At 37.0% G+C, this 12,705-nt stretch overlaps 1 protein-coding gene across 9 annotated transcripts in view; it reads right to left on the reverse strand.

Annotated features, from left to right (window-relative positions):
* DNM3 (dynamin 3) overlaps positions 1-12,705 on the reverse strand; it is a 583,300-nt gene that overhangs the window by 321,142 nt on the left and 249,453 nt on the right. For 5 of the 9 annotated variants that reach the window (XM_055111556.2, XM_003824660.4, XM_003824661.4 and 2 more), the window contains exon 13: positions 4,520-4,571. In XM_055111556.2, the coding sequence (XP_054967531.2) occupies positions 4,520-4,571 (52 nt within the window). Of the gene's footprint in view, positions 1-3,669; positions 3,700-4,519; positions 4,572-12,705 lie in introns of all 9 variants that reach the window. The other 4 variants (XM_034940650.3, XM_008978307.4, XM_055111554.2 and 1 more) reach the window with 1 other exon arrangement.

Here is a 12,705-nt window from a genome sequence, read left to right on the forward strand (position 1 = left end):
GACAGTCTTGCTTTGTCACCCAGGCTGGAGTGCAGTGGTGTGATCTTGGCTCACTGCAATCTCTGCCTCCTGAGTTCAAGTGATTCTCCTGCCTCAGCCTCCAGAGAAGCTTGGATTACAGGCGCTCGCCACCATGCCTGGCTAATTTTTGTATTTTTAGTAGAGATGGGGTTTCACCATGTTGGCCAGAATGGTCTCAATCTCTTGACCTTGTGATCCACCCACCTCGGCCTCCCAAAGTGCTGGGATTACAGGCATAAGTCACTGTGCCTGGCCCTAAATCAGCACCTTCTGCTCTCATCTCCCCTTACACCTGCTCCCCCTTCTCCTGCACTCCCTTTGTCAATGCATGCCCTTAGCCATAAGCCTAGGAGGATGACTTAACCCCCTGAGAACTCTTTATAACCCTTCCAATTCTACCCTCTGAATATATTTTGAATCTGTTCCTTCTGCTAAATACTACCCGCAACCAATGTTTCTCTCACCTGAATAACTTCAAAAGCATCCTCACCAATTCCCATATCTCTAGTTTGTCTCCTTCAAACTATTCCATTACAGACCTTTCTAATATAAAAATCAGTTGAGTTCCCTTCCCTATTGGAAATCCTTCCATGACTCTCCAATACCTTTGGAAGAAAGAGTTCTCTGTCACTTCTGGACTTAAACACTTTTATCCAACTTCCTACTGGACATTTTTACTTCAAACTCCCATGGTGACTCATACTGAGAAAGCTAACTTTCATGACTCTGGATCCCAATCTGACTTTTTCACTATGCTCCTTTCTCTGTGAAGAGCAGCACCATCTTACTTGTAGCTAAATCATAAATCTTGATGCATTGAAGACAACCTCCAGCCCTCTCTCCGACATCCAATTTATCACAGATTTTTTGGATTCTTCCTACTTAATATCTCTTGAATTCCTCAGCTTTTCCTCAATTCAGTACAAACACCCAAGCCCGGATCACCACAATTTTTCATCCACAACAGCCTTCTAACTAATCTCCTTTTTCCAGTCTTGTCTCACCTTCAAAGCCTTTCTCCACAAATATTAATACGATTGTGCTTAAAACCTTACTATAATTCTGTACTGCTTTAAGCAACATAAAAATAGCTTTAATGGGTCTTACGTCCTAATGAAGGAAGACAAAAAATAATAAATAAGTGAATAAATAAGATTGTTTCAAATAATAAAATGTAATAGATAGTGAAAGGCATTGGGAAGGGAGGGTGACTTTAAATCTGGTGACCAAGGCTGGCCTCTTGCAGAAGTGATGTTTCAGTAAGACCTGAAGGGTCAGCAGTAGCTAGCCTTGGAAAAGGAAGTGGACTTCAGTTTGCTTACTTACCATCATCCCCGCTGGGCTGTGGGCTTCCTGAGGGTGAGGCCTGTGATTGATGCATCATCATGCTTCTCTAAACACCCACCACACATTTTGACACAGATAGGTTTTGAATACATGAGTGGAAGGATGAATGAAGGTTAAATTTAAATTTTTGAGCAGTCCAGCTTTCGGTAAACTATGTGCTCACATTTTTTTGTACATTTGCTGACATCAACTTGTGAAACTATTACAATTTCTAGGCAGATATAAACAAATCGAATTTAGACTTTAAAGAAGAGTTTTGCCCTTCTTAAATCCTTCTAAAATATTTCAGAACAGATGCTGCACAACAATCTTCTACAACCAGGAGCCCTAAGAGGATAGCAGCATGGATGAATCACTTCCTAGGATGCTGCAGAGTGTTTCAGCCCCACCAACCAGAAAAGCCAGCATCAGTCGGAAGGCTGGGCCCCAAAACTCCCTGGATTTGAGCCTCTTAATAAGCAAAACTGTTTTCATATAAACCCCAATCAACATCATATGCTCAGATTCATAAAGAAAATTTCAAGTCATTATGGTTTATTTCTGCTAAGTAGGAAGAACTACTGAAGATCCTTTAAAATATATTGTATCATGTATACATTATTGGATTTGATTCTGGAAAATAATATATTCTAGTTCATAATCCCTTGCTTGTAAATTGAAAGCTTTTTTCTTAGCAAATTTGGCAACAAAACCTGATCTGATGTGAGAGGATTTATCTTTTATTTAAAAGCTTACTTGGTGTGACTATTCCTTTGTTTCACTGCAGAAATAGAATATGTTTCATTATATGGTGCTGTCTCTAACTCCACAAAATGTAGGGTAATATATGATATAGTTAATAAAGTCCAAAAAATTCTGACCTTCAAGGCATGTCTGGCCCCAGAAGTTTTGGATAAGGAATCTATATTCCATTATAACACTCACCCAATTCTATTATCTTGAGATGTAATACTTCCATAATGTGTGGGCTTTGAAGTATCCAGCAAAAGCAAAGTCACAGAAACACAATTAGCATGATTTGAGCATTTGGAAGTAATATAACTGAAAGCTGTTCCAAGTTTCCTCTGATCTAAAGTATGCAAATATGCTATTATACTATTGATTTTCCTACATGTACATACTTCTGTGAGCTAAGCGATGCTTCTGACTGTGAAGAAACTTTTACGGGTAAATCCTTTATATCATATCCAACCACAATCTGGGCATTGCAGGCATCAGAACAATTTCCATAGCTTCTAATTTTCCCAAGTGTTTTGTTGTTCTCATTTTATAAATTTTATAATCTTCTTGTACTTAAACTTTTTCTCCCAAGAGTTTAAAGAAACAGCACCTAACTTTTGGGAGTAATGTTTCTATTCTTTACAGGGCACATATCTGGTACTGGGCTGCAAACCTCATTATGTATATCATTTCTGAATCCCACCATCGTCCTGAGAGATATTTTCTATTCCTCTCATCACACAGCTGAGCAAACTCAGGCACAATGTGTCCCAGGCCACATAGCTCTTAAGTGACAGAACAGAATTTGAACCCAGGAATGTCTAGGTCTAAAACCTGTGTCTTCCCAAAATATCATGGGGCAGATAATTGACCCATGCTCCAATCTCATTCTCAAACTGTGCATAGTTGGAAGAATAAGCCTGCTTTATCCGTGGTAGAAATTAGAGTTTAATTTTTTTTCTAAATGCTTATGACAATGTTTTTACACTTCCATAAAAGAAGACATAGTATCTGGTTTTCAAAGATTTAACTCTATAGCCATATAAAATGTCCATCAATATAACTTTGCTTTTCTGTTTTTTTAAATAAATGCAAATAATTGGTATTGGGTAGGCTTATCAACAAACACAGCAAAATCAGATAATCAATATTTACCCACCTTTTAGAAGCATCATCTACATTTATTGGAAATATTATCATACAAGGGGAAGAGAAAGGCTTACACCTCATAACAACATAGCATAAAAGGACAGAGATGAAGATCATTAATGATTTTAATTATTTTAAGGACCATTAAAATTAGAGAAATATCAAAGCACCCACAGTGTTAAGGGTTTATTATTACAGCATTTTAGAGTTTACTAGTTCATACCTTTCAATCACAGCAAGTTATTAGCAGTGAAGGGATGAACCCTCTTAAGAGGATTTTTATTTCAATGATAGGGTGTTACAGACAAGACAACCTAAGTTTTAAAAAAATTAGTAGCAAGCGCTAGTTGAGTTAATCAGTTAAAGACAAACTGTGCCCTTGGGAAGCTAAATGAAAAAGCAACAGTAAAGCTTACAGAACTTAGCTCGTACAATTTGCCTTGAAGGCGGAAGATTGGTTCCCTGAAATAGCAAAGAATTATATGCTTTAGTTCAGAAAAAAAGTTTTTAAAATAAAGTCTGTTATTACCTCTTCTCCTTTCAAAACAATGGGAAAAAAATCTAGAGCAGAGGTTTCAATTTGTTCAATAATTGTACCTCTGAACGTTTTTTAAAAACTATAACACCATCATTGTTTTGACTTGAAAAGAAATAACAATGCAAATATTCATTATCACATAAAACATAAAAGACACAGCAAACTGTCGAGTTAATACAATCTCTGCAGAGCGCTATTAGTCAGAGACAGCTGGTCAGCCCAAAACACAAAAACTCAAAAGATCAGATCTTCTTAGGAATTAACATCTTCATTAACCAACAAGAATTTAGTGTGGCAGAGATTACATCCAACAACTGCGTTCTTCATGAGCGGTCCCTTCACTGATACCAAGCTGTGCAAATGTGTGAACTAGTTAGCAACCCCAGAAAGCTCATGCAACTACTCACCACATTTTAACCTTCAACTGACTCACAAACTCAACGTTAAATTAAACTTAGGGGTAATGTAAGCAAGCAAAATAGGACATGAGGAGTCAAATTTGAAATGCAGAGCAAGTAGCAGAAAAGTTATTTAAAATAAATCAATATGGTTAACTGCACAAAATAGCCAAAAAGAAATGCAATTCACTCCAAAAATTTTAAAAGCAAAAACAAATCAAAATGAAAAGCTGCATTTCAAGCAAAATTTGCACGTGATTAATTTGCATTAAAAAATAGTCAATCAAGCGATTTAGTTCAAATTCTTTGGGACATGCATACACTGATTCTCTTATGCAATTCCTACCTGATTTCCAATTGTGGTTTTCTTGTGAACCTGACTGCTCCTCTGCTGAGCACTGAGAAAAGCAAAGGAAAGCAGCACTGAAGAGACACATATAATTTTTTCCTAAACAAGTAACAAATACTAAAATTTATACAGGCTTTAAAAAAAAAAAATCAATGGAGACAGACCTAATACCAAAATTCCAGGTCAGTTTAATTCTGGAAGCAAAACCAACTCAATGGGACTCCTAATAGCACATAACTCCTAGTAGCACATAAACCAAAAATATAATAACACCACTTAAAGAAAAGCTGCATTGTAACATTAATAACATACGAGTTGACATATTTGCAATGTCTCACAGGTACAGAGGAGAGTTGTAATGGAAATTAAGTTAATGATTATTGAGTATATACCATGTTCTAAGTGCTTTATCGATATTAATCATTTTTATTCTCACAGAAACCCCATGAAGCAGTTACGATTATTCTTCTTGTTTTATAGATGAGGAGAGAAGCTAAGTGACTTTCCCAAAATCACTCAGCTAATAAGTGATAGTACCAAGTAGCATGGCTCCGCATCACAAACTCTTTGTGATATTGTCCAGTCTCACTGCTTTGAATTCCAATATATTCTGACAACTCCTTTAATGCATCTCTGGTTTGGATCTGCCATGTAGATCCAAATATGTATGAGTCCCAACTCTGGACTTACTGATGTTTTTAACAACTTAACCTCATCACTTGGGTATTTAATGGGCATATCACTCTTAATATTTCAAAACTAAACTCCTGAAATCCCCCCTAAAATCTGTTCCACCCACAGTCTTCCTTCCTCCTCTTAACTAGTGGCAATTCTATACCATACATCCAAGTGCTTAGGCCAAAATCTTTGTCTCCTCTTTCTCTCACAACTCATATCCGACCATCAGAAAATGCTGTCGACTACTTTCTTATAATACATTTAACATTTAACCATCTTTTCATCACTTCCATTGGTCCCACCTTGGTCCAAGACACTGCCATCCCTCATCTGGATTACTGTAATCATTTATTCTCTGGTCTCTGCTTCCACACTTGTCTCCCTGAAGTCTATTCTTAACAGACACCAGAGTGATACTTTCAGAAGGACTATGTTACTCTTCTGCTCGAAACTGTGTACTGCATCAACACCATTCCACTTAATGGTAAAAGCCAAAGTCCATACAAGGGTCTACAAGGCCCTACTCAAGCAACCCCCACCACTGCCTCTTTGACTCATCTCCTCCTACCCTTCACCTTGTTCCCTGAAGAGTTCCAGCCACACTGGCATCTGCTGTTTTTCAAACCCACCCAATACACTCCCATTTAGAGCCTTCAGGCAAGCTAGCTCCCTAGGATGTACTTCCCGCTTTCATCTGCATGGTTCCCAACATCTCAAGTCTTCATTCAAATCCATCTTTTCAGTTAGGACTACTCTGACCACCCTATTTATAACCGCATCCCTCCCTTCCTCCAAGACTGTCATCCCCTTTACCCTGTTTGATTTTTCTGTCTGGCATTTCTCACCTTCCGACACACTACACGGTGTATTTATTTTTTGTGTTTGTCTGCCCTTTTCCATTAGACTGTAAGCTCCTAATGAGCAGGGGTTTGTGTCTGTTTTGTTCACTGCTATATCCCCAGGGCCTACAAAGGACATGGCACATGTTTGGTTTCATGAAATATCTGTTTGATGAAAAGCCCAATGAAGTTGATGCCATTATAACCCTCATTTTAGACATAAGCACAGAGGGTTAAAAGCCAGAAAGGACTCCAACAACTTAACAACAGAGCCCACACGTTTCATCACTAGGTTACTCTATCCCTCAAAAGGACAAAGGCTTTCTTTTGGTGGATCCATGAATAAACACCTATCAATATAAGAAACACAACTCATTTTGGTTATTCTGGGAAGATCAGCAATACTCAGTATTCTTACAGATTGTTTAATAGTTTATGGAAGCTGTTTTGGAGATCAATGAAATAGTCTAAAATAGAGAAAAGGGAGACTAAAGCCCTCAGTCAACTGTTTAAAGTGATGGGATGTTGTGCTGCAGTAACAAGTTAGAAATCAACACCACACTTAGAACAGCTGATCAAAATAAGTTTTTAATAAACTCCTCTGATACATTTAAGCTGCTTTCCTTCACTCAAACTCATGAAAAAACACTGCATTCAACTGAAGGTGGGCAGGGGGTGGGTGGCGAAAGGCCATACTGTATTTGGTTGCTAAAAATATTTTGTGTATATATTTTTTTCCAATTTAAAATTTGCTAATTTCAACTTCTTCCTTCCTTGTTTTTTATTTTTCCAGCTTTCTGTTAAGTGGTTAATCCTCTTAATTACCATGAAATTATTTCCTCTTTAACCACTTCTCTGAACAATCTAAATCTACATTACTCAGGTCTTGTAGGTGAGGCTGTGAAAGAGGTGACCAGGATCCAATATGCCCACACCGCCCTCTGGCTGCCCTCATGCCCTGGCGCACACAGCGTCTTGAGTAGCACTCTCCTAAGGGCTTCAGATCTCCTCCTTACTTTCTTTTTCCACATTAAATGTCACTTTTCCAGCACCCTCCAGGCTTCCTGCTCTTCCAGGAATGCTTGAGAAAACTACTATTATAATGAGATCATGACACCTTCATAGGTTATGTTTATCTCTTCCAAGCACCATAATTGTGTTTTAGGAATAATGTTTTCACTGAAGCACTGACTAGTGGTGAAAACCTGTGATAGACCCACAGGTGCTTACTTTGAACAAATTATTGTAGACCCTAAAATTATGTATCAGTCCCCTTCAAATCACTTAAGGGAAAAGAAGTTGAACGTAAAGCAAAAGCCACAAAGATCGTTAATGACTCCTTTGCTACCTTAGGTGAAAAGTTTGATCAAAATGGACTTCAGTCGCTCAGCTATAAAATGTGTATATGTGTGTCATAAAGGAGACAGACATAAACAGAGACAGAGAGGAGGGCTAGAGGACTAAACAAGTTGTTTCTTAGGTTCCTTTTAGGTCCAATATTCCTTGAGATGCAAAATTACTCTCAGAAGCTTATAAGCTACACTAGATAAAGACAATGTCCATTGACAGTTTCCATCTGTGAAATAATGCATATTTAGGATCTACCACTTGTAAGAATATGCCAAAGGAAAAGTAGATTTATTTTATAAGCCAATCTCAAATATTAGAGTTAGAAAAAACACTAAGTTGCCTCTATTTTCCACCTAAAGAATAATCTTTTTGCAGCAATTGGCCCCATAAACTTAAACATTCTGTTGCTAATGATGTATTTAGCTACTTGAAGTTACTTCAAAAGCAACAACAACAAAAAAAGCTGCCTGCTTAGAATACATTCTTTCTCATAATTCTTCTGCATAATAATTGAACTGAGAGTATTTCAAAACATTTATTTAAAAATATGTTCCTTAGAAAACCTGTAAGGACTTGCAAGTTAACTTGAGCCCTTGGACATGTTCTTGGATATAGTTACTTAACCAATTAACTCTGAAATATTATAAAACATACCTATGTATGGTGTTTTAGTTTAACATAAATCAAAAACTATAGGGCACGAACTCCGTAGCAGATAAAAATATGAATAAGGTATAGTTCTTGTTATCAAAAGCCTACAATTTGTCTGGTACAAGTAATGATATGCATACACAAAACAAAAATAACAAATAAAAAATAAAATCTATACTAATAAACATGTGAGGATGTAATAGAAAGCAAAAACAAAGTGCTTCTGTTTTAAATGTGGGATATAATTACCCATATCTCCTTATATGTGCGTGTGTGTGCGCACGCACATTTGTCGTTTGTCATATAAATTCCTACTACACACAAGTCACTGTGGAAGGCTTTGCCAGAACACTAAAATGTAGAACCAAATTGGTGTATGCTGAGACATAATGATTCTAAAAGTATATAACAAGAAGTTTAAACTTTTATAAAAATAAGAGTACATTAGAAGACAATCAGAGAACCCCTAATGTTATCTCTTGGCTCAACACTTTTTTGCACAGTCTCCTATCCTTGTCTATGATGTGTGACCATTTATCAAATAAATCCTATACCATTGTAATTTCTCTGAATGTTCAGGGACAAGAAATATAATTTCAGATGATATGATCTGAAATGTTTGTAGCAAACTTGAAAAGAAGATAAACTTTAATAAAGGAAAACAAATGACTACGTTCCAAGAGAATAGACTGGTATTAGCAAAGCCAGGAGGTAGAAAGATGAGGCATATGGGGAAGTTGTGGAGAGTAAAACTATTATGGCAGAATTATCCAATCATAGACTGGGGTTTGTAAGTGATCTCAAAAGCCATCGAGTATAATAACTGTACATTGGGGCCAGTTATGGAGAATTTGGCTGTTACTCTGAAGGCAGCAGAAAACATTCCATGTTTCTGTGCCAGCAAGTGACATGATCAAGGCAATGTTTTAGTACAAATTAGTTCCCTGAAATGCATAATATTGACTCAAGCAGAGAAGACAGGAAGCACTCAGCCCAGACCCCCTGTCTCTGACTATTGGAGTTCTGTCCAGTCTTAAAACTCCAATCAAGCATCATGCCTGAATTATGCCTTTTTAGAAACCTCCAGTTATCTCTCCTTTTCATGCACTCCCAAAGCCTTGGTCTGTGCCTGTATTTTATAAACAAGATTGTATTATAGTTGGGTTTCCAACAATGCCTGCTCCTTGATAGTCAAGAGCATTAATCTTGGTATTTCTACCTCTCTCATCACTGACATTACCTAGCAGAGGGTTTATGGTAGTATCTTAAGAAATATGTATGGAATTCTGTTTTGATGCCAGGGTTATTTACAACCAGACTATCAATGATCATCTGTACTAGGAAACCTAAATAATTTGAAGAAGCATATCATAGGCATGTGTTAAAGCAAAAGTATGGTACAGTTAGGGATCCCAAAGTGGTCAGACTGGCTGCAGCATAGAGTTAGGGAGTAGAGTAGAAAGGGATAGTGACAATAGAACAGGCTGAAGAGGTAAACAAGATACAGATTATAGAGAGCCTTGGAAATTACATTAATAAGTTTAGACTTTATTCTGAAAGTAACAGAGAATCTCAGAAGGAATGAGAAAGAGGATGACAGGGGTACAGAGAGACTGTTGTAGTAACTCAAGTAAGAGAAGACTAACTTTAGTAGTGGCAATGATGATAGAAAGAAATAGATGAATTCAAAAAATATTATGGAGATAGAATCACATGAACTTGGTAAAGATGGATGGAGACAAAGATATGAGCGGAACAAGGAGCAAAGAATAGGACTGGGAGGTGCCATCCACAGAAAGTGGGAACAATATAGAAGTTAAAAATTATAAGAGCAGATGAGGAGTTTAGTTTGGGACTAGAAGGTTGAGGCTTCTCTAGGATATATAAGTAGAGATGTCCAGTAGACATCTGAATATGGTACATAGTCCAGTGAAAAGTCTTGAAATGAAGATCTAGATTTGGAGTCATCAGATAAAGTTGGCAACTAAAACCATTGGAGTGGGTAAGATCCATTAGGAATAATGCAGTGAGTGAGAAAAGAAGGGGGTCTAGGTGGAAAATTGATTAAAGAATAGTTCTTAAGCCATGATCAGAAGATGAAGAGCTCCTAAAGACTGAGAAGTGGCTAGAGTGAAAAGAGGAAAACCAGGAGAGAGTGGAAGGTTATTGAAGCAAAGGAACAGATCTCTTCAACAAGGAGTGATTAACGGTGGTGTCAAATGAAAGGCTCAGAATTGTCCATTGGATTAACTGTTTTGTCCTGGACAAAAGCAGTCTCAGTGGAGTGGAGTGGTAGAAACTAGATTGCAGTGGGCCGAAAAGTGAAAGGAAGATGAAAAAGAGAATGGAACACAGACTAAGGCCACTCAAAGAGGGCTCAGATGCATTAAGGAAATGGAGAGTCCCTTTGAGATGTAGATTCCATAGCAAATATCAGAGTGTGCCTCTACCTCTACCCACATTTCAACTGCTCAACAGCCACATACAGGTAGTAGCTTCTGTATTGAACAGCACAGATTATATGATAGTTCCATCATCTCAGAAACTTCTATTGTGCAACAGTGCTATAGAGTAAAGAAGCTCTTTTAGACTTGTTTAGTAGCAATTAAGAGGCTTCCTTGCTCTTTCTCTTAGTAGCTACCACCATAGGTCACCACTAAGCTGTCAATAAAGTAGGACCCACAGTGAAGGTCCCAGAGCCATCAGCCGGAGTCACTATACTGTAGGGCTCTGCCGTCCAATGCAGTAGCTGGTAGCCAGATTAAAACTTTAATTAGATTGAATTAAATTAAAAATTTATTGCCTTCATTGCACTACCCACATTTCAACTGCTCAATAGCCACATACAGTTAGTGGCTTCTGTATTGAACAGCATAGATTATACAATAGTTCCATCATCTCAGAAAGTTCTATTGTGCAATGGTGCTACAGAGTAAAGCTCTTTTAGACTGTTCTTTTATATTATCCAAGAAAGATTATGAACACTTCACAAGAGTCCCAAGAGTGTAACTTATCACAGGTTACACTGTGATAGTCCAGGCTCCGTCCAATCAGACTGAAGCCAAAGGGAGAAGAAACAATGTCCGTTTCTCCTCCAGGATCTTTAATGAAGGCTCAGGCTATTATGAAAGAAAATCTTACAGAACTTGGGAGTCTGCAAAAGAAGAATCACTTACCTCCTAAGATTCATGTTAAGGATGAAGATGAAGTTTAAAATAACATATTTGAGGATGAAAGAGAAAACTGGAAGTCTACTTATTTTTAAAATGGTGCTTGGAACATTGGAATTTATAACTTATTTGAACAGGATATGTGAATGGTATCCTTTCAAGTTGCTCAATCCTGTATTTCTACTTGACAACAATCTCAGTAAGCAACCAAGCATTTAATTCCTAAATTTGCATGTAAGTCAAAAAAAGGATCTTTTTATACTCCAATACCTAAATTTTGATTCCACAAGAGAGAGAGAGCATTCTCATGTAAGATTAGGAACTAGAAACATTATTACAATAGAATATAATTATGCATTAGGGAAAAATAAACTAAGAATGTAAAGGGAAAGACTAAGATTGCTCTGGAATTTAGTGGCAAGGTTGAAATGCACTGCCTTCAGTAAAACGGCAATAGAGGCATTCCAGAGGATCAGGAAAAAGATATAACAAATCTTAAGACCCATGGAATTTTCATGGTGCTCAAATAACAAGAACTGAAATCTGCACACTGTATCATTTCAACTGTGAGAAAACAGGTGTTGAGACCTACTGAGCAGATTGAAAAACAAACAGACCTTGGTCTGCTGCTTGCGGTGTATAGAGATATCACTCTAACGGCACATATCTATAGTCCCTCTTTCTCTTTAACCATTGGACTGCATAAATCCTAGTAACTCAGAAAGCAAATTGTGTCATGGAACAAATGAAGAAGAGCAGAGGAGTTTGAAATTTCACTTCCCAAGGCATTCCACTAACAAGATTGCCTTTTTGTTCAAAAGAGGATTACTGAGGACGAGGGGAAGTGAATGAAGGAACAATTGGGCCAGTTCTTATTTTCTTAAATAGCAAAAACTAGCTATATTATGTAAAAATATATGTAATTTAGGGTTTTTTTTCTAAAGAAGAGAATGACAAATTAAAACCCTTAAGTCACAAAGAAATTTGACGTTTTCTTCTGAAATGCTGAACTTTCAGGCTCAGAAACCATATTATAGTTGAAAGAACATTTAGAAGCCAGGAAATTCCAAAGCAAGCCTAGAGCAGTGCTTATTTGGACACATTACACACGGTACATATTTTACAGGCCATGTCTAACAAATAACTAGAAGATGGAAAAAAAGTGTCACATATTAAACATGACAGTATAAATTCTATAACAGAAAGAAGAATTTTGAGATGTCCTGAATGCTACTCTGAAACTAAATATTTTATTAATCCAATTTTAGCAATTCATTTTCACTTTTTAAAAAATTAGAACAAAAAGTCATCCAAGTTGAAAAAAATTACATGTGTAAAGTACTATGTACATCACCATCCTATAAATCTGGGAGGCAGTTCCTTCTCTTTTGGCAACTCTCTAAAAATCTCATGAAACAAATGCTTGTTTTCTTCAACCCCAGACCTTAATTTTCTGTCTTTGGAACTTAAAAATACTTACATAATTGTCTTCAAA

The sequence above is a fragment of the Pan paniscus genome, chromosome 1, assembly GCF_029289425.2.
Source record: "Pan paniscus chromosome 1, NHGRI_mPanPan1-v2.0_pri, whole genome shotgun sequence".
Lineage (NCBI taxonomy): Eukaryota > Metazoa > Chordata > Mammalia > Primates > Hominidae > Pan > Pan paniscus.